The sequence below is a fragment of the Austrofundulus limnaeus genome, unplaced genomic scaffold, assembly GCF_001266775.1.
Source record: "Austrofundulus limnaeus strain Quisiro unplaced genomic scaffold, Austrofundulus_limnaeus-1.0 Scaffold11, whole genome shotgun sequence".
NCBI classification, from domain to species: domain Eukaryota; kingdom Metazoa; phylum Chordata; class Actinopteri; order Cyprinodontiformes; family Rivulidae; genus Austrofundulus; species Austrofundulus limnaeus.
The window spans coordinates 434071-457407 of NW_013952413.1; the positions used below are offsets into that span (position 1 = coordinate 434071).

Below are 23337 nucleotides of genomic sequence, written 5' to 3' on the forward strand. Positions count from 1 at the left end.
GTGTGTGTGTGTGTGTGTGTGCATGTACAATACATTTTTATTAGTTTGTAGTCCACAAATTTTTAACTTTGTAATTCCACCCATTTGTGTCTGAGTGTGATTCCCAGTTTTAGTGATACTGGAACATGTCATCGCCTCACTGACCATTAAACACTCGGGTCTTAAACCCACACAAGCAGTTCATCTGTTGTATAAGATCATGTTGTCTGTCAGTGATAGCTGCAGCTAACCATGGCCTTTGATTGTCTGTTCCGTGGTCACAGATAATAAATCCGTCTTTAAACAATCGCCTTTTTTTTTTGCCAGCTCAACTCTGTCTTTTTATCACTCTCCTGCTGCCTCTTGACCTCTTTTCAAAAAGTCGGTCAGATCTCGTCATGTTCACTCTTTTTCTCTGCCGCTGCCCCTTTCAGCGTCTCTCTCTCTCTCTCATGCTGTTAATGGACGTCTATGTAGCAGCGCGGTTGTAATGATTTCCATACGGCCGCTCTGCCTCTCCGCAGGAGAGAGTGTAAATCTCGGTGACGTGTGTGCGTGAACTGTGAGCCTGCAGAGGAAGTACTTGTGTTGGAGTGTGGGTGCCTTTTGTGCACTAACTCACGTCTTGCTGTTTATACTGGAACGTATGACAACTATAAGGAGAAAGCACCTAAATATTTCCATGAGGTGAATCTGGAAAAACAAAAAGCAACAACTGGTGTGTACRTTTTTATTGCACATAGATCATGTGTGACGGAAAGACAATCAATCAACCCAGTTTGTTTTTGTCAAGTTSGATCAATCWCAACTGTTTTGGTAATTTTACGGTAATTTTGTGAATACGATCTTTTAGAGCGTGGATTTGTGACCTGTCCAGGATGCAATAACTCCACTGTAGATAGCACCCAGTTCCACCGTGACCCTGTGGGTAAAGGAAGTGGAAAGATGGATGTTTTAAAGTAGAGCTTTCATCAAACTTGCTGACATTGTTTCAGGAACGCAGGGGCGGTGACTAAAAATAGTTTAGGGGGGGCTTATAACGTAGAGCTAAAGCAGAAAAGAGAAGTAGGGTTTCTGTTTGTGGAAACGGTTTTCTAATGAAATTAGACACACATATTGTCAGCCACTTTGCATGCCAAGGTTTGAACAAAGCCTTTGCGTGATCTGTTGCKTAAAGCTTGTGTTGGGTATGACTCTCAGCTACTACCACACCAAATCTTAATTAAATATCTGTAAAATCGACTGAGTCGTAGCCATTTTTGTGTTTGCTGTGGTTKATTAGTAGTGGCAACCAATGTGAATCACATTAATTTAAAAAAAATCTATTGTAGATGCATACCAAATAATTACTTTGAGAGTTTGATTAGAATCTGTTTAGTAGTTGATGAGGTATTTTGCTAACAGGCAAAAAAAATGCACACATTCACACAGAGAGAGGCRATATGGTTGTCAGGTTAAAGGCWCAGTGTGTAGGATTTTGTCAATTCTTTTAGCCAATATTGAGATGATCACTAATGACAATAATAAAAAACATGTCTAATCATTGCAGACAAAGACCHTGTTTTATTATTTTTACCTTATAAAAAGCTGTTTATATCTCCATGGTCGCAGGTCGCCACACAGGCAGCCGCCATCTTGCACCGCCATCTTGTCTACGAAGGCTCATGCAGGACAAACTGCGGTGGCGGCGTCAAAAACGGTTTTAGTTGTAATACTATAAATGTAATRTTTGTTGTCTGTCATTGTAGCTGGGATAKTTTTACTTATTAAAGCTCRTAATYTTACCACTTGAAACATCACTAGCYCTGAAGCTGCTGGTAGACATCRCGGTTGGAATTATCAAAGGTTTTTGACACCTGAGAGACACCGTAGCAACTCCTTTGCGTTTGGAAGCGGGGGTTGGGGGTGGGGGGAGGACCAGGGAGGATGATTCAACCACTCAACCACTAGATGTCGCTGAAAACAACAAATCCTACACACTGTGCCTTTTAAAGCATTTTCTGAATTTTAAGTTAGCATTGTCAGAGTTTTCAGTTTAAAGAGAATAATCCACATAAATCTGAAAAAAATTAAAGAGGGAAATAATTTTAATTGTATAATGTGAGGATTATTGATTAGAAATTTTAGACTTCAAGATCTTAAAAGTTTTGTTAAAATGTTTAAAAAAGTTTTTTTGTCATAAATAACATAACAGTTACATTTCAAGTTCATGTTTGTGGTTAGTAATGTGGTTGTCGTTTGTGTTGCATATTACTGTCCATGGAGGATAACATGAGCTGCTAATTACACGTGAAACTCAACCCAGACTGCAGACAGAAAGCTTCCACAGACAATCCACCGTAACGTGTTTTAAATCTGGAGCTCCAGCCTGTTACAGCATGGTGCAACCAAATCTGTATAAACGTTATAAAAATAATCTCTGCTGGAGAGGAAAGCATGTTTGGAATGTGGGGTTACACTGTAAGACAACCATGGTGTAATAAATTTGTGTAACAGACAGGACAGAGGGGRAAAAAAACTGAAACGACTTTGGTTGTTCCATCACCCACAATAATAGCTTTCGACCGGGAGAAAGAGCCGTGCGAGATGTGGTTTTGTTATTTCCAGGGTAGAATTGAAGTAATGGAGTTTTAATGACAGCGTGTTTTCATTGGGGGGTTGGTGGACTGACGGGCCGACCAGCTACGATGGCCAAACAGTGGGTTCAGCGGAGAACAGCGTCAAGGTGAAGAGTGAGGAAATTATCCATTTTTTAATTTATCTTCTGCAACAAAGTGCAAGAATTTGGTTTAATTTTGTTGCTAATTATGTTTTTCTCAACACTAATTATTTTGAAAAGTCGTGAACAAACCTGGCTTCATTGTACGTTTTTACAGACGTAGCACTTTGGTGACCAGATGGCCCTTTTTTATTTGGAACAGCACACCATTTTTATGCTTTGTCCATAAAATTGAGAGGAAGCATCAGCAGAGATGCTTATTTGTGACATCATAAAGATAGTATTCAATGTCAACCCAACTGGTCACAGCCGTGGTCTTTGGGTGCAACAAGCACATCTTTTTTATTTGTTTTTACTTGATTAAAAACCTCAAACATGCATCTTCAACTCAGCAAATTTCCGTGGAATATAATAGAAGCTACCACAAAGACCTGCCAAAATAAATAAATGAATAAACCATCTAAAACCAAAATATTTATGCTGAAACTGAAATACGTAGCATTTACCACAATGTGGTTTCATCCACACCAAGCTTTGAGATATCTTTAAATATTGATAACATGACTTTGTGCCACAAAAAACCTAATTTTTGCCCAACAAAATGATAGATTGGAAACCGATCACCCTTTATGGTGCACATAGGAGAAACAGAGTGGCACTTTATTGCAGCATTTAAACCAGCTTGGATCAAATGTCCCGTTACTCATAAATCTGCTGCATCATAACAAACCACATCTCCTTAATACATCTTAAACATCCAGAACCTTTCAGATATGGTTGGAAGCAGCAGCTATCATATTTACGTTGTGGTCTGACTCGTTTCTCAAATAATGTTTCCAATGTCTAAACTTAATCTTTAAAGCCTAATACTATCCTTGAACAGTTTTATTGAATTAAAATTAGAGCCAAAATGCATTCCATGTAATACTAGAAGATATTTGTGGTGTTTCGGGTTCTTTCTGTGTCCATTTGTTTGGATAAAAATAAAAAAWAAAACAAATCATTTTGCGATGAAGGTTTAACTCAACAGTACCTCCTTTTCATTGTTATGCAAATCTGGTGTTTGAATTTTAAAGTGAAAGATTGTGTGTGCATGAAAGAACTTGTGGCTGTGCAGAGCCTAAAACTGTGACTGTGGCCAATTTGTGAAGACTAACAGTGGTTTACGAGTTTTGTCAGATGCACAAACTCACATCTGGACTGCGGGTTTTGGCCACGACGCTGCTGCAAGCGGCGGTTGATTAAAGCTGACATCCAAGCTTCTGTCCTGCAAATACACCCACATCATTTAACATATGCATACTCTGTGGTTCTGGATACATATCCAGCATTTTTATATTTAAAAAAACATATAAAACTAGGAGGACATGACCTTTTTTGTTAAAGAAAACACTGCCCCATGCACACGCTCTCAGGTACAAACACACACATACTCACTGGACTGCGGGGACTCGTATTTCCGAGGGCGCTCATGTGCAAAACGCTGGCTTTTCTCTACAGACCTGAAAGTAAATACAAGAAGAGGTTACACAAACACACTCCCTCACACGGGGGTACCCAGGCGGCGAATGTGTGAAATGTAGCACACTGTTAAACCATTTCCCTCCTTYTAGATTAGGAGAGAAACAAATGGGGGTAAGATTAAAACAAATAGGAGGGTGGGGGGGAAAAAAGCAGAAACTGGAGAAGAAAAAGTTGTAAAACAGAGATCGAATGTGCAAATATGAGCACAGAATATTCAGAATACTTTACATCTGAGTGTTTGAAGTTTCACTTATATAACAGACACAACCAAAACACGCTGAGCTTCACTCTCTGAACTCCTTCAGATCAAAGATCCATCAGTGCAGTGATAATGGAGCMGTCAGCTGGTATTTGTTTATAGTCTGAGACTAACTCTGGTCTGCACAGTCGGTCAGCCTTGAAAATCCTGCCCTTATTTTGAGATCAATGAGATTTTAAGTATTTCACAGGAATGGCCCATTTTGACAGTTTTATACTACTGAATGATCATGTTCAAATGCAAGACCAATTTACGTGCCGGAAATTGATTCTGTTCTTAGACTCATGTAGAGTTTACCACACATAACTCAGATCTGGTCCATTTCCCTGGCTCCAGAGACTCAGGAAAAAGCCACGAACAGCACATGATCCACAGCTTTGTACCAGAGTCGAGTCCCGCCCCGGATATGATGTCATAGTAAACAAGGAAGTAAGTATTAGACTAGCTAGGTCTAGGGCTGGGCGGTATGACCTCAAGTTTAATCACGGTGTAAATTGAATCCCTTCACGGTAACGATATATATCGCGGTAGAAAATGATCATAAAGCAAAGATAATGTAATTTTTGAGCATTTAATTAGCAGAAAACTGTAATCATAATCAAACCCAGTATTTTTGCTGTAGTGCAAATGAACATAACAGAAGTACAAAAGAAGGTTTTATATACAGTATATCGCAAAACGGTTTCAACAAAAAAACATTTCTCAAATTTTCAACAAGATCAAAATAAAGTGGATGTTATAACCAGTACTTCAAGTAAAATTAGTCATTTACATATTAAAAAAAATTYGAAGTTGGCATAAGTTGCCTAAAATGTTATAGTGTGACAGGGCCTTAAGCTGCACATAGTCCTAGTCGTAAAACAATTTCAGATAACTGGAGTGTAGGTGTGGTGAAGACAAATAAATGTAATATCGACCTGCCCTACAATAAGCTTCTGTCTGCTGAACTTCTCAGCTGCTGCTCTGAGCGGACTGTTACGTTAGCAAGATGGATTTATGACTGAACGTCTCTTTTTTTATCATCTCTGTGGGTAACGATACATAAAAAACAATTTTTTTTCTCCGACAACTTGAGTGTGAAAAAACTAAGGTTGTTAATGCTTCGCTCTGCGCAACTTGCAGCGGGAGARTCGGTGGTGGGGAATGATCCTGCGACACGACGTAACGTTTCTACAGCGGGATGGGGAAATTTTGAGGATTTATTCTCTCTCTCTTGACACTCTCTCTTTTTTTACCAACTCCTCCCGCTTAGTTGTCTCTGCACTCGCAGCCGTGTTGACACAGGTGAGATGACGTAACTGACGACAGGACGGTAGAGGGTGAATTTCTACCGTAGGCCGACTTCATWTGGTTTCTACCGTCTACCGCATATACTGCGCAGCCCTAGCTGGGCCCTCGGTAGGCCACGATAACTGGAAAAAAGTGGCTGTGTCTTTGGACGGTCTAGACTACCATCCTTACCCTGGCGTACGTCCTGTCACCCTAGCAAATGTGACGATGCTAGCCAATCTCTGAATTTGGACACAGCCGAGGTTGTCAATACAAAAGACTATGTGGTCAAAAGCACAAAAAAAAAAAAACATAAATCACATACTGTTAAAAGCAAAAATCACAAGCAGACTTTTTACACAGTTACAGAAACATTAAATAATGCATCTAAAGCGCAGCGCCTGAGAAATTATTAACTCCACCTAATCGTTTTATTTACCAAATATCGCATTTCCGTTTGACTGGAGAAACTGAAACATCAACGTTTGTGTCGCGTTTTTAGCCTCCCTGCTAAACTGGCCTCTCACATGAGGCAGGGTTAGGGTTTGCTTTCTGCTAAGAGGGCTGAACCACGTTCCACCTTCAGAATAGACCCCCTCGTGCCGCTCGGCTTCAAACGCTCGGCCCTTTTCTCAGAACTCGCCGTGCATGTGGCGGGAGGGAGGGAAAGAGGTAAAGATGAGTGCGCTTTGACGGGAATACCGGCACCTCGAGTTACCGTTTTACGGGAATAACGCCAGGACACATGCACCCACACATGCAACGACACACCCATGTAGTAATTCCCATCAAACACACACACACACACACACACACACACAAACACACAGTCTAAACAACATACGTAGCCATGTGAGGAGGCTAATAATACCTGTCACGTCTCGTATTTGCATTTTCCAATCTGCTGTTTTTATTTGATCATCCAGATAGTGATACTTTAAAGCTGTTTGGCACTTCTTTAAGCACTTTGAGCTTCTAGGTGGTCTTTTAAAAGCCCACAATAATCATTATTGTACCAACATGCAGAATTAATTTACAACTGAACACACTTTTAGTCCAAGGTTGCTTGATTCCTTTTTTTTTTCTCATAACTGAGGTCAGRTTTTTCTGCGTTCGTGTACCCCATCCCCACATGTATTCTGACAGACCTGATATTAAACTGCATCAACCCTCCTACCTCCTCACTGTTGCTGCAAAGGGCCCCCTGGATACACCGGCTCTATATTTAAGTGTTTCTAAACACGAAGGTCCACACAGATGTTTGTATGTTTTTTTGATAATCAGTATGAGAGGACATGCAGAGGAAGGAAACCTAAAACCCGATGCACCTGGAAGCAATATGATTCTGCTGTGGAGTGTGATTAAACAAATCCACTATGAATGTTTTTTTTTTATTATTGTATTTCCTCCAAATTTCAGATTCTGCTTTCTCAGAGGTTTTTGTCAGGAGTTTAAGATTTAAAGGTTAAACATGGATGACGTGTAGTAGTTGTAGGAGCTTTGTTGGCAGCAGCATTTGTTCTTCTGGTTTAACGATCGCTGAGGTGTTTGGAGCAGGATTTTGCTCTGAACACCTCCATATTTACCTTCCAACAGCCATCTGGCTTGAATTCCTCACTAGAACTGCTCGTCGTTAGTCACTTMTACTGTTGCGAAGCTCTTAACCTGAAGATCTTTTTGAGCGAGATGCTCAAAAGGTGAACTACATTTTTATTTGATGCGCGTCTCCTGACTCGCAGGTACCTGCTTTCAATTTTAAAGAAATCAACCTRCATTTTCATGATGAGCAAACATGTCAAAGCAGCAGAATTAGATAATTCTTCTTTATCTTCAATATGCTGTATGCATTCTTTGATTTGCTTTTTGCACATRCTGAAACTAAAGTGTATTTTTTGACCTAACTGCAATAAATTTTTTTTTTTTTTCTGACCAGACGATTCCAGTTCAAGACATGGAGCAGGAACAGCAGCCACTGGTGACTCTGAGCAWGCTCCAGAGGTGGTCGGGAAACTGGGTAACTATTCACAATTTATTTATTTTTTATCCTTTGATCCAATCTTTACTTGAACATGAAAATATAAGATGTAAAAAAAAAACGGAGCATGTTGCGCAACAAACATGTTTAAACTGTCAGAGCGAAAGAAGTGAGGGTACAATGACCACACACAGACACACAAATAAGCACAGACGTGCATGAGGGCAGCTGTTTGTGTAAGTAATTGGCTCTGACAGAGTGGAGAGCAGTCTATTTGTGTGAGGTGCGATTTGGTGGGACAAATTCCTTCCTCCCCCCCACCTCCTCCCAAGTCTCCCTTCATACTCTCTTGTCACATTACTTAGYCCTTCATGTCTTCGCTTTTCTTCTTTTATTAAATGTAACTTTTTCCTCCTCGTTCTTTCCTCTGTCATAAATGTCTCTTTTTTTTATTTATACTCACTATATGAATGCTGAGTCAGCAATGTTTAATATGACTTTTACTTTTTGTAACCGTTATACTTTTCAAAATATTTCAAAATGTTTAAACTAAAATCCCTCATAAAAATACACTGAGATCTCTGAAGTTCCTTGAAAAACATTATCTTTAAAATCTGTTTCAGCATTCTTGCTGTTTCATCTTAAGCTTCTTTTAGCTTTTACCTACTATTTTTAGCTTTATCTCTCATTTGCTACTTTTAGCTGATAGCATTTTTTTTCTCTGATTAGCTACTTTTTGCCAATTTTAGCTACTTCATACTTTTTTTAATTTGTCTTTTGCTACTTCTAGCTGCTGTTTTGTTATTTTAAGCACATTTTTGCAAAGCTTAGTACTTGTTTTATTACTTTTAGCTTTTTTTATTTAGCATCTTTAGACTGCTTTAGCCTTTGCTCTGCTTGTTTTGATTCAGCACTAAAATTCCCATAACTTTTAAAAGATGTAATTTCTATAGTTCATTTTTTGCTTCCCAAACTGACAATGAGAATGTTTTTCTCCCTCAAGTTAATAAAACACAACATATTGTAATACAGTATCACGTTTCAAGCTTCGTCTCCTTTGTCCCAAATTTAACTTTCTGGAAACTCTGCTAATTCAGATCAAGCTGAGCTTATTGGAAGCACCGAACAGCCAAGTACAGATATTAAGCTGTTGAAGTTTAATGTTTCAGCATCATGTGATAGATGTTGTTATAACTGAGCTTTAAATCAACGCTCAAACAATCCAAGACTGGGTGAGATCAGGAGCCAATAAGAACAACAAGAAGATCCAAGTGTCAATCTGCAGCCACAAGGAAGAATAAAGACTTATACTAAAACCTCTCAGATCTTATTAACAGACCAATAAATTTCTATATGACCACTGGAGGTTTTATGGCATTAACAGCCAAACCATAATGTGTTTTTTTCTTCTTCTTCTTCTTTTTTACACTGTATTTTTTATGAGTAAAAGCCAAGGTTTACATATTTTGGCACCAGTATTKTTAACTGTTGACAGTATCTGTCATTGTTTTACAGCTTTTGAACTCAAAAAGTCAAGGTTGACATCTTTTAAAGTGGAGTCAGAAAATAACAGTCTCCTCTCTGTTTGGGTAACAGCTTCTTCTCTAAGGTTTAGGGTTAACTCACTCGCAGACATTGGTTTATGCACTTTTTATTAGTAAAACCTTGGATTTTCTTTTCACATCTTTGGCAGATAGCCTGATTTATTTATTTATTTATTTATTTTTTACCATAAATGAGCCAAAAGTGGATTTATCCGACCACAGATCAAGCCTCTGTCCTTATGTCTAAGGTTGTTCTGTGTTTCTGCTGAAATCTGAAACATACCTTCCTTCTTTAAAATACAGTTTCGCATTTCTTTCTAAATACAAATTCAGCTTTTTTGTTTTAGTGACAATTGTTTTCCAAGGTTCTTCCAAACCGATGTGGTTTTGAGTTGATCGTGATGGTGTGCACTTCCAGAAATGTTTCTGGTTTTGGTTTTTACTCTGTGAAGGAACCCCAGCCTCATGAATTTCAGTATTCTACAATTCCTTTGCACTGTACATGCTGAAAGATTTTAAAGGGCCTGTRACATCAGATTTTYGAAATAAACATGAATGCATTTTTGGAACGGTAACATTAATAACATGTTGCTAAACAAATTTCACGCCGCTGAGATGAACGGTTGTTGAGATACTTGCATGTGAAGAAACAGGAAGTGATGTCAGAATATCTGCGTGTAAACAGAGCATCGTAACATAAGCTAACAACACACACTGTAGAGAAGAATATGATGTTTCTTTAGATTATTTTTAGTCACTATCAAAGAGAGGCAAATAAGGGTGAAAGTTTAAATAATTTTGTTTTAATAAACAAAAACCAGAGTTTATTTTAATGAGTTACTCTTTGAAGTCACTTCCTGTTTCACTTTGAGCCAAATTCAAAAGAAAATATGTGACAAAATGGGTAAAATCATGTGTACTATGCCAATTTTCTTAAGTATAAAGATATTTTCTTTGACTTTTTGTATTTAAAGGATAGGCATGTCACAGGCACTTTAACTTCCTTGAAATCTTTTTTTATTGTTAGCTGATTGGTGATCATCAATAGTGCTCCATTTATACATCTTCTGTTGATGCTTCATTTATTTCCAGTCCTGAAACCAGTCATCACATAATTTGCAGCTTCTCTCTCATTTTTCCATATAATGCAGAGAATAAATTGCTCATATTCTGAGACTGAAATTAGGAAATGACAGGTTTTGGCTACATTTTAGCTAATGCACAGGAACGTATAAACTAAAATTAGCGCAGCTCTAAAACTAGCCGATAACTTGGTCTCTTAAAGCCACGTAGGGTTTCACAAGGCTCTTTACTTTAATACACCCTCTCCCTCTCGGGCATACTGTGTGATCAAAGGCGTCAGTCAGAGGGTCAGCAGTATTTTTACACTGTGAAGTGTGGCGTTGAAGTGGCCCCCGAGACCCAGAACAAGCTGCCCTTTCGCTCTCTCTGGCTCTCACCTTCTCCTCTCTACCATCTCTCTGTCACCGCTCTTTCCCAGTGTTTTTCTTTCCKTCTGCCTCTTTGTGCGTCCCCTTTTTCACCTTTTACATTTTATTCATTCTCTTTCTCCATCTCTGTTCTCAATTTTTCCCCCCCTCTTCGCTTTAGCAATCCGTCAGTCCCGCTTGTGTTCTGACCTCGATGTGAACTCTTTTCTTTTTCCCCAGCTGTTTTTGGCRTTTGATTTGGTTCAGGTTAGATCGTCTTCATCAGTTCATTTTAGAAACCCTTTGCTCCAAAGCAGTGCGATAATGTTTTTGCTTCGTCTGTTCATGCATTAGTTTGTCTGCATCGTTTGCGCCAAACTTATTTTARTGAATTTTCAGGAAGTAWTCATTTGCTGSACATCTAACTTTTGAAGYSAACCCAATTCAAGATGGCTGCCGAAGTTAACTTTAGCGTGGCAGTAGCTGAGAGTCGTTCACAACACTCTAGGTGCTAACTGATGATATAGGATAGCAGAATATAACGAGATTAATCAAGATTTGATCAAAATGGCTATGAAGCAACGGGCGGTGTGCCTTTCTTCAAATAATGCTAAGCTCTTAATGTTCGGTCTTTATCCGGTAAACTTTGTTTTGGCTCCGCTTCGCAGTTATTTTCAGCCAATGCCAAATTTCTGCAATCAACATAGTCGAACAATAAACCCTGAATTGCTTTTCTCACTCCGGGTTAGATTTATTGACTCTGTCTGGTCACAGTTCAGCTGTAGTCCAGTAGCTTTTCTCAGACTCAGAAGGCACAAAGGCGAGACTTAAAAGCCTTTCCGGTATGTTTGTTTTGTCATCCTGCCCAGCTTCGGGCCTGTTGTCAGAGAGCTTTACTCCACTGAGTAATGCAGCCGGAGCGAAATCTCCCAACTTGAGCGCACAAAGCCGTCACATAACTCTTCCCCCTATTTGTTTACCCAGAGCTAGAATAATAACTGTGTCTAAAGAAAGAGATGCAACTGCAGTAGTTTCGGGGTGATTTATGGTCCCGGCTGATGGCTATCTGCTGTGGCTGGAACATGGGGGCTATAAAATCAAGAGCTCCTGTGAATGATTTCCTCTTCTCCCTCCCTACTGGAAAGGTTTCTCCTCTTTGATCTGTTTTCACTGATTGTTGTGCCTTTTTTATTTTTTATTTTTCGGAGGATATCTGTGTTTAAAAAGATTCATGGGTCTGGATAAGACTGGGCTGGTGTGCAGCCATTTTGTTTTGTTGCAAAGAAAAACAAATGTCTTATAGATTAAGAGTGGTTGTTGGAGTGGGTGTGTTTAGTGTGATGCTGAGACGGTGATTACTGTTTAAAGTGAACATTTTATMGAAACTTGGATAAAGTTTTGATGCACATCTACAACTGGTAAGTTTTTGGAGTCAGCCTGATTTAAGATGGCTGTCTCAGCCAGCTGACCTGAAAAACCACAGAAAGGGTCTCAACTCAGTCAATTTTATGGATACTGAGCTAAAATTTGAGGTTGTAGTAGCTGAAAATCATTCACAACACATACTTTGAATGTGACATTATGACACAAAAATGCAGCAATGGCTGTGTCTAAATTTAGAGGCTGGGTCCTTCATCGGAACCGGCCAACCCGGTCTAGGTGGGCCAGGTCCTTGGTCGACCATGAAGACTGTGAATTTGGATGGTCTAGTCTTTTGCCTAATTCTCACCCTTAGCCTGGGAAATGTCCTGTTACCAGTGTTGTATAAAGTACCTCAAAGTGATACTTGAGTAAAAGTACAAGTATCTTATCATAAAAATACTTTGGTAAAAGTTAAAGGCTTCTCTAAAAATATTACTTGAGTAAAAGTCTTAAAATATCTGATATTTTTTGAACTTAAGTATCAAAAGTAAATTTCTGACACTAAATCTACTTAAGTATTAAAAGTAAAAGTACTGAGTAAAAGTGAGCAGTTAGATTTTCCAAAATGACATTTATTGGGAGGTGACTTCTCCAAAAAAAATGTTTTTTCTAACGGCGTGCAGCTGTGATGGGTTGTGTACAAGATAATACGCTGTCAGAATGGTATATATTTATACTTGTCATCCAACCATAATTAAATTCACTTTATTCAGGAGACACAATTTATCAGGATAGTATTTTTTAAGTAATAACAACTTGGAATAAAATAGGAGTAACAACTTTCTACTTCTTACCTTTTTTAAAAAAATGTAGTGAGTAGAAAGTACAGATAATTGTAAAAATGTTATGAGTAAAAGTAAAAAGTATGCTGAAAATTAATTACTCAAGTAAAGTACAGATAACCAAAATTTCTACTTAAGTACAGTAACAAAGTATTTGTACTTAGTTACTTTACAACTCTTCCTGTTGCCTATCAACTGTGACAATGCTAAACAGAAGTAAAAATAGATTGAAATTAGCACAATGTTAATATATTAGTATTATAAATATTATAAAACAACAAAATTAGCTTAAAGGCAATATTTGAAGAACTAAGAGTCACGTCATACATGCACGTTTATTTCTCTATACCAGCTCGTTTGATTTCTGACAAGAATATTGATAAAATTATGCCTTTACAAACGACAAAAGCATCAACAACACAACAGCTTAAAACATTTAATTTTTATACCACTGGATTTTTATTTAAAACTGTTCCTTTCTCTCGCTTCRTCTGTCATTACGAGCGGAAAAAAAATCTGCTGTTGGCCCACAATGCATTATGGGATATGGTGGGCTGAGGAGGGTCCATCGGACCCTGTCCTTCAAATCAGGGGAAACAGAGGACGCGTTTGTYGGTCGCATCGATGRAGTCTTCGAATTTGGACAGCCTCGGGCGCGGCGCTGTGATGAGAGCGGCCGACAAATTCGGCTTTCGGAGGACCCAGCCCCTAAATTTGGACACAGCTGATGTCAGTTTCTCAACAGAGGAAGATCTTAGTCTCTTGTCACGAAAAGCTGCAGGTTATATGCATTTATTGTTAGTTTCCTGTTTTTGATGTTTGGCTTTTATTTCTTTTTGACTTCAGGTCAAATGAAACAAGAAATAAATATGAGCTAAAAAAAGAAGCTGAACTGATGGACCAAAAAATTATTTTATTCGTCTTCCTTTAGTTCGGCTCCAGAGCCTGACTTTTTTATTACATAGAAAAAAAAAARGATATGAAACAAAGCAGTAAATTGTTTTGCATAAACCAAGAATTACGTTGCCGTATGTCAACAGATCCTGAACTCCTGGCACCGCCTGCAGCGATGACCTCAGTCTGWATGACACACTTCATTCACAAAGTTTCCATCTTAACTCGACCCTTAAATTAATCGATTCATCCCTGATTCTGTTTCTCTTGTTTGCATATTTCACAGTAACACATGTCAGTTTGGTGCAACAGAAGCCTTTTCACATCAGCCATCAATGTGCTTCTGTTTTCTGTTCCAGATTATTATTAACTTCAAACAAACTGATTTTACAGCGCACAAAGGGAAGGTTACGCACCAGTGAGGAATGTTTTTAGGGCAGAAAATTAATTCGCAATCACAGCGGCTGCTGCAGATGTCAGCAGGCAGAAAAGGGGGATTGAAATGCAACATTGAATTTAGTGAGAAGATGGGTGGGCAACTGTTTTTTTTTACCATACAGAACTGGGACAGTCACAGAGGGGCCCAACGACCAAGTTAAACTCAAATCTGCTAAACATAAAATTTATAATTAAATGTGATTTTCATTAGCAGTAGGTTTAGACATTGCAACTGGACATAAAAATATGAATCATTCGTACTGAGAGTTTAAAATTCAAAATATAAAGCTTCACAAAAACACAGGGGCTGCTGTAAAAAATAGCCGCTTGCCTTCAAAATAAAAGCACCAAAATGCCTTTTTTTTAAGCAGAGATTTTGTATTTGCAAGCAGAATGATTTATATTTTATTTCTATTGTTTCATTGACTTTCTGTGGGCCAGATGGTGATGGCTAATGAGCCAGATGCTGCGGGCATAACATGCCAATTTGTGATCTAAGAGAGCAAGAAAGAGCAATAAATAATAAGAATAAATAAATAAAACTATATGGTTATATATAAGGAGTTTGCTAGATTAACCGTTCATCATGCTGACAACTTTTATTTTTTAACACAGTAATACATTTTTATTACTTTTCTAAGAAAGAATGAAATTGTACAACAAAAAGTTTAAAACAGCAGTGAATTATTTTCCAGTGTCACAGTCTGGTTAAATACCATGGTTTTTATTTCTCCCTGCATCTAATAAAAGTGTCACTTTGGAATTTCAGTGAACTTTAACATTTTTCCTCATTGTCCAGCTTTCACTGGTCTGACGTTTAAAAAATGCCTATAAATATAAACCTGCTCCATAAACCCTTTAGCTTTACTAATAACTGTTCACTTTTACCAAATTTTGTCTGACTTGCTGCTGAGTGATGGCAAAATTTAGACGCGGCACATATCTCCTTTAATCAGTGTCAATTTCTCTTCTGCGCAGTTCGTCCACGGTTCACCGAGCCAGCAAAGATGAGGAAACGTGTCATCGCTCGCCCGGTCGGCAGCTCCGTGCGCCTGAAGTGTGCAGCGAGCGGCAACCCTCGGCCCGACATCGTCTGGCTGAAAGACAGCCGGCCGCTGGTCGATGAGGAAAGCGTCGCCGGAGCAGAAAAGAAGAAGAGGTGGACTCTGAGTCTGAAGAACTTGACTCCGGAGCACAGCGGGAAATACACCTGCCATGTTTTTAACAAAGCAGGAGAGATCAATGCCACCTACAAAGTGGAAGTGATACGTGAGTCACCAGCCTGCTCTATTTTGGGAGGGAGACTGTATCTACACAAGAATAAATTTGACTTCAAGATGAATTACATTTGATGAACATTAAAAATAGTGGCCATTTTACAATTTTAACTTTTCACTGATATTACAATCTGAGCYGTGCTACAAAAATAAAGGAGGTTTAAGAAATTCAGTACTTTAAAGTTACGTACTTTAATATAGTTCAGCAACAAAAAACATCCTTTTTCCAATAAAGTGGCCACTAATATGTGTTCAGTAGGATGACGGGTTTCAAAAACATGCTTGTGCAATATTTAGCATTTGGACATATGAGTTGTTTCCTTTTTTTTTTTTTTTTAACCAAGGCCTGTCCGGCAGTATGAAACTCAGAATTAATGTCTGACTGTCAAGATTAAGCCCAACAGTTTTACTTTCACAAGTGCAGCATAATGGCTTTCACCATTACGGAGCCCGTAAGGGGACATGGGGGGATTTTTTTCTTTTGCGTTCCCTCGCAATACCTTTGTGTTCCCTCGTAATACTTTTGCGTTACGTCGCAATACTTTTGCGTTCCCTCGCAATACTTTTGCGTTACCTCGCAATACTTTTGCGTTACCTCGCAATATCTTTGCGTTCCCTCGCAATACTTTTGCGTTACCTCGCAATACTTTTGCGTTCCCTCATAATACTTTTGTGTTACGTCGCAATACTTTTGCGTTCCCTCGTAATACTTTTGCGTTACCTCGCAATATTGCTTTGCGTTCCCACGCAAAAGTTTGATTTGCATATGAACTGAATTAAATCAGACATTTATTTTGAAATATCCAGTTACCAAAACAGAATGTCTCGCCACAAGTTTGTGAAATTGTTGCGTGGCTGCACTGTGTTTAAATATCGGCATATGACATACTTCCATGCGTAGCTGTATGATATATTCATTCTGAAGCTGAATTAAAGCAGTAGCTAACTCGCTAATAGTGAACATGTGAGTTTGTTAATAAACCGGCAGGCACAACAGTGATAAACTACTTTTGCGCGAGAACGCAAAAAGAAAAAAAWATCCCCCATGTCCCCTCGCGGGCTCYRTACACCATGATGCTCCTCTTGATATATATTTAAATTTTATTAGAAATTCTTTTGGAATTGTTTTTCATACAACAGACGCGGAATCAGAAAAGAAAACAGAAAAGAAAAGTGAAGAGATTTAAAAGAGAAACAAGCGTTAACACAAGACAACACATTTGTAGTCTGACTCTGCACCTGCAAAAAGAGAGAAGACAAAAAGCAGAAAGAAAACACAATAAACAACAACATATTGGGGTGCAACAATACATGTACCCATATTGAACCATTCAATACAGTGCTTTACATATACACACTTGTATTGAACAATACAGGTTTTTTAAATTTATTTTATCAGCTTGTCTTCTGAAGATGCTCTGTGTTAAAGGATCAGCGGATCTGTGTTCGACTACTCCACCTAGGCTGCATTGCTGAGCGCAGATCCACTAAGAAACTTGCTGTTTCAGCAACATTTAATTTAAAAACYGTACTTTTGAGAATAAACAAATATTCATAATTATTTAAAATAAAACAGAAGTTAAAAAGTACATGGGAATTTCACTTTTTTTGTATCGAAAAAAATATCAAACTGTGATACTCAGTATCGAATCGTATTGTGAATTTTCTGTATCGTTGCACCCCTACAACATATGTGTCCATAATTATTATAACCTCACTGAAAATTACACTGTGTAATTTTACGAGGAGAAAATTTAATTAATTAATTACATTCAATTAAATTAAATGTACTTAGTGGGAAACGCAGTCCTCACATAGTGTATCTGTGTTGTTTCCATGTTAAGCTCAAATATCCCAAATAATTCTTTATACCTAAACAATAACAAGAGAACTTTGGTGTCACTGTTACACTGAGAGGCCTTTTGGATTACGTAGAAAGATTGGAGTTTAGCTTTCTCTTCTATCGGACAAATTTTGTATATTAAGAACATTTTTTAAACTTTTCATCTATAGGGAAAGGAGACTGTTAAATTTAGTCTTTTAGGTCTTGTGATGGATGCCAATATTCATCAATGTTCCAGTTTTTTTTCCCCATTCCAAATATAGAAGTTTAAATGAGCTATTAAAAGCCTTCCTCGAGTGCTTTATTTATCGATCACCTCCAGCGCCGTCAGTAAATCTCATTGAAGCGAGCGAGAAATGTTCAGCGTAGGATTTTTGTTTCCGTCCGGACTGTGAGCTGGCTGCAGCTTCAGTCTGAAAAGGTTCAGTTTTTACTGCTCAGAGCTGGATGTGCGCTGAGAGGAGTGGTGCTCGTTGATGCCTTAGGTCGTGTTGGAAGGCTGCAAAAAGCTGTTGTGAAGCTCGATGATTTAATGCCGAACCATTTGTTGGACAACTGGATTTTAGTGTGTGTGTGTGTGTGTGTGCAAGGAGCTGTGCGCAACTAAATCTAACAGCTCTGTTGAGAGGCTCAAACCAGCTCTCTTGACACCGGCTTTCCTTGCARCATCTGCTCTACATTAGACTACAGCTGTAGGTTTTCCCAAAAGACAGTTACACACTCACACTTGTGAGCACACATCCACACACAAATAAAAAAAAGAGGTAAATCAAACTTCTGCTTGCTAATGTCAGACGTGACATTTTCTCTTTCGGTTGAGATTCAATCGGCTGTCAGTCATGTACAGATATAAAAAATGGGGAGAAGGAAGTTTAGGTCAAAGGAGGAATGAAGCCTGTTAAGAAGCAAATTATTTTGGAGTGGAGAAGATTTCTAACAATTTAATGTCAAAAAATATCTAAAAGCTCTGATTTGAAAATAATTTTAAAGCTAAATAACATAGCTTTAACTCTGCTGCAGCTAGGCTACACAGGYAATATAAYTGGTGGAAGCTAATCTGHTAATTTTCATCATATTAGCAGCCATCATGTATCAAATCTACATTTTTTTCCCTGTAAATTCYAGATATTTTGTAAATAGGTATATATACTTAGCACTAAAAGTAACAAATGTGTGCTTGGTAGATTATTTCTTTGTTGTATGATTTCTTGCCAATAAATCGTATAGTGATCATCTGACTGGCAGCACCTGGAGGTACTAGAAGCTCGAAACAAGTGAATAGCGATGGCCGAATGAGCTGTTTGGAAGAGAATTAACACATTTTTCATGTGCACAACCCACATACTCTATTGCTCATCACACAAATGCATGTTCCTTACAAATGCAGCACYATTTAATTGATAAATCAACAGGTTTTTCAACGGTGTAAGATTTACTGCCAAGAAGTATTGTTACAACAAASAAATAACCTACCAAACACAAAATTTCCTTACTTTTTTTGCTAACTTTATTAGAGTAAACGAGTGCGTTTTGTCTCTCTTTCTCAGAGCGCACCAACTCTAAGCCCATCCTAACTGGCACTCACCCCGTCAACACCACTGTGGACTATGGAGGAACCACGTCCTTCCAGTGTAAGGTCCGCAGCGACGTCAAGCCCGTCATCCAGTGGCTGAAGAGAGTCGAACCTGGCGACGAGAACAAATTCAACTCCACCATCGAGGTAGAAACACACGGGGCGTCGAAATCCTCTTCAGAAATTAGTCATTTATACAAAATGACTTTTTTTTTGTAACTGTGTTTGGGTTTGTTCGAAGGTCGGAGACCATCGCTTCGTCGTGCTGCCTACAGGAGAGGTTTGGTCGCGACCAGATGGTTCCTACCTGAACAAGCTGCTCATAACCAGAGCCAAGGAGGATGATGCTGGCATGTACATCTGCCTGGGAGCCAACACCATGGGATACAGCTTCAGGAGTGCCTACCTCACTGTGCTGCCAGGTCAGAGCAAGAAAGAGACATTACTTAAAAAGAGTGAAGCACATTTACWTAGGGATGCACAATAAATTGAAATATTCTCGTCATCATGATAACAGCCTGTGCAATATGCATATTGCAAAGAAATGCATAAATGGTTGGCTCAAAAATTTGCATTYATGCATTTTGTCACTCAGATGCAAGTTTGAAGTATTTTACTAATCAAATGGAGCCCTTCACGTATTTGGCCAACTGGATGGATCTCTTTATATTTTTTAAAAATTCATTCTTTTTTTTTGCTCAGAACACAGAGCAGAGACATCAACACTACATGCTTATATATTTGTTCATTTATTGCRAATCATTTTGTCTTAGCAATATTAAGAACGGTTATCGCACATCACAGGTTTTCCTAATGTTGTGCAGCCCTATTTACTTTGTTAATGTCAATGTCAATTTTATTTATATAGCACATAAAAACAACAAAAGTTGGCCAAAGTGCTTCACAGTTCTCAAACTCTACCAGAATGAAAGGCCAGGGAGTAAAAGTGAGTTTTAAGTAGAGATTTAAAAGTCTCAACAGTCTCAGCAGTCTGTATGCTAAGAGGCAAGCTAAGGGACCGCAAACACCTCCAAACTTTAGCCTGGATCTAGGTACATCTAAGAGAAAATGGTTGGACCGAAGTGCTCTAACAGAAGTATGGATGTTAATGAGATCACACAGGTACGATGGGGCCAGACCTTTTAAAGCTGTAAAAGTAAGCAATAAAATCTTTAAATTTATCCTAAAATGAACAGGAAGCCAATGGAGAGAAGTCAGAACCGGGGATATGTGTTCGTATTTTTTTAGTTCCTGTTAAAAGACGAGCTGCTGCGTTCTGGACAACTTGTAATCGATGCAGAGAAGATTTATCTAAATCTACATACAAAGAATTACAATAATCCAAACGAGCTGTAATGAGAGCATGAATCACTTTCTCAAGGTCTTTGTTTGGGAGGTATGGCTTCACCTTAGCAATAAGTCTTGGTTGGAAAAAACTCGATTTAACCACTGAGTTWATCTGCCTGTCCAATTTGAACACATTATCAAAAATGAAACCCAAATTTCTGACAGCAGAGCAGCTGTATGAAGCCAAAGGACCAAGATTGTCAGGAGAAATGTCTGTACCAAAGCTGATGGCTTCTGTCTTACTTTCATTTAGATTCAGGAAACTTAATTTCAGCCAGATTTTTATCTCATTCAGACAGCTCAGGAGTGATTTGAATGAATGAATTAAAACTGGCTTGATAGACAGGTAGACCTGAATGTCGTCAGAAAAACAATGGAAAGGAATCTTATATTTATTAAAAATGGACCCCAGAGGCAACAAATATTGTTACCGTATTTAAGTAATTTTTTTGAGATAGTATTACAAAGTATTTTTTATCATAAATTTTTCTTTTATTTTGTTACATTCAAAACATAAAAAATATACTTTTACTTCTTTACTTTGAAATTCAACACTTAGCTTAGAGCAGGGCTATTCAACTATTCAGCCAAGATTCTCGCTGTTCTGTAGATACCAAACATGTCTATGTTGAACTAAAAGAACTTATAGTAATTAAAGTACAAAACTGGGGGTTTGGGCTTAAAAGATGAATGGATCAATTGGCTGGCCGAACTTTGGACTCTCGCGGACCAGATGTGGCCTGCAGGCTGCCAGTTGAATAGCCCTGACTTAGAGCCACATCTATTACATGGCTATCTGTCTTCACTAACATGCCTTCATCATATTAAGCTGACTAGTTAMATTGTTATTGTGCATACTGTTTATCATTCAGCTGAAATTAATTTCTGCATCTCTCCCTCCACTGCAGACAAGAAGTCTCAACCCAGTACTGTCCCCGCACCAACRTCCCCAAGCCTCCCTTGGCCCGTGATTATTGGAATACCAGCAGGCGTCGCCTTCATCTTAGGCACTGCCCTTCTCTGGTTCTACCAGTCAAAACGCACCTGCTCCTCCTCCTCGTCCTCCTCGTCCTCCGCTATCCCTGCCGCTCAGCGTCTACCTGTGGCCACTCGTGACCGGGCCTGCCCAGCGCTCCCCTCTCAAACGGCCAATGGAGATAAAGACTGTCTCTCCTACGAGGAGTACGTTGCCCATCAGCAGCTGCTCCTGGCTCAGGGAGGGGCCGGGTTGGCTCCCAAGGCCTACCCGAAAATCTACACGGACATTCACACGCACACACATTCACATGTGGACGGGAAAGTGCACCAGCATCAGCACATTCACTTCCAGTGTTAGTGGCGAGGTGAGCAAGCATTTCATGGACACGTGCAGACCTGGTCATGCAGTAACTCTTCAAGCCTTACGTAACGAACAAAAAAAAAACCTGCAAGAGGTGTTGCCAATTCATGAACACAAACTTTGGATCAAGCGACTTCTGTTGCAGATGCGTGTTGTTTGAAGATGGACTTATTCAAAATGGAAGCGATGATGAATGTGAAGTAAGAAGCCAACCCGATGAGATATATGGAAAAGTAATCATCAAATATGGTTTGTTCCTGGATATTTTAAAGATTATTTAAAAAGTGGACCTAAAATACACCTCACAATATATATTCATCGCAAATTTTAAAGAGAAACATTGCTCGTCTGCGGGAGTGATTCTACCCAATATATTCTTATTTGACTTACAGGGGTTAGACAATGAAAGTGAAACACCTGGTTTTAGACCATTTCATCCCTTTCAGACAGCTTCCTCTTGCATCCATAGTTAATCCTGTTGGATGTGGTTGGTCCTTCTTGGTKGTATGCTGACATTACTCTGGATACTGTGGCTCTTGATACATCACAAAGACTTGCTGTCTTGGTCACAGATGCACCAGCAAGACGTGCACCAACAATTTGTCCTCTTTTGAACTCTGGTATGTCACCCAAAATGTTGTGTACATTGCAATATTTTGAGAAAAACTGTGCTCTTACCCTGCTAATTGAACCTTCACACTCTGCTCTTACTGGTGCAATTAATGAAGATTGACCACCAGGCTGGTCCAATTTAGCCATGAAACCTCCCACACTAAAATGACAGGTGTTTCAGTTTCATTCTCTAACCCCTGTATATGCATGATTTTAACTTTCAAGCACAGAGAAATTTACTCAACATTTTCAACACAAACCATTATTATTATTTTTTTTGAACGGCGATAAACAGGATGGCAACAATTTGCGGTAGTATCTCACTGGCACTGTTACCAACTCCTCTGTAAGGAAAGTAGTATTTGTTTGTCCTAAAAGATCCTAAAAAAAAGTCACCTAATTTGCATAACTGGTCAAGTGTAAGTAATGGTAATAAATGTGGTAGGAGAGAGGATTAATGTGGAAGAGACCATTTGAGTAAAAACACCCTTAAAATGTTTAGAACAATGAATTTGTATGGGTTTGCTTTAATGTCCAACACTTCTCCTGTATTTGTAACACGTTCTCACTCCTGACACGTCAACATATTGACGCTTGTTCAGGGACCGTCTGCGTCCAGTTTTGACGCGTCGGGTACCCCCCCCGCGCGTCAGTCCTTGCCGCCCGCGGCTTTTCCGGGTTGCGACACAAAGGGGTCTTTGGGTTTGGGTCGGAGGTTAATATGAAGGATCAGGATTAATGGTTAATTTTAGGTACTGAGTTCGGGGATAGGCTGTATATGGCTAATAGAAGTTAAATTTTGGGTCTGGGATGGTTAGTTTTGCGCATTTCGTACTCTTCAAAAAAAAAAAAAAAAGAATGACAACGCGCTTGTCCTCCACCGCCTCATCTCGTAAAAAATTGATGCGCAGGGGGTACCCGGCGCGTCAAAACTGGACGCAAAAGGCTACCTGACCAAGCRTCAATATGTTGATGATTTGGGAGTGAGAATGTGTTGGTATTTGGGTTTGAAACCATAAGGAGKGGGGGAACATCTGGTCTTTCTGCAGCTGGGAGGGACCATGGATTCAGCAGCCTCAAATGTCCAGATCTAAAACCCTCACCACTGAAT

The 23337-nt window shown here is 39.0% G+C and overlaps 1 protein-coding gene across 1 annotated transcript in view; it reads left to right on the forward strand.

Annotated features, from left to right (window-relative positions):
• fgfrl1a (fibroblast growth factor receptor like 1a) overlaps positions 1-22206 on the forward strand; it is a 59785-nt gene extending 37579 nt beyond the window's left edge. The window contains exons 5-9 of the mRNA XM_014001935.1: positions 7684-7764; positions 15214-15504; positions 18903-19075; positions 19170-19350; positions 21184-22206. Coding sequence (XP_013857389.1) covers positions 7684-7764; positions 15214-15504; positions 18903-19075; positions 19170-19350; positions 21184-21611 — 1154 coding nt within the window. The 3' untranslated portion in view covers positions 21612-22206. The remainder of the gene's footprint in view (positions 1-7683; positions 7765-15213; positions 15505-18902; positions 19076-19169; positions 19351-21183) is intronic.
• The last annotated feature ends 1131 nt before the right edge of the window (positions 22207-23337 follow it).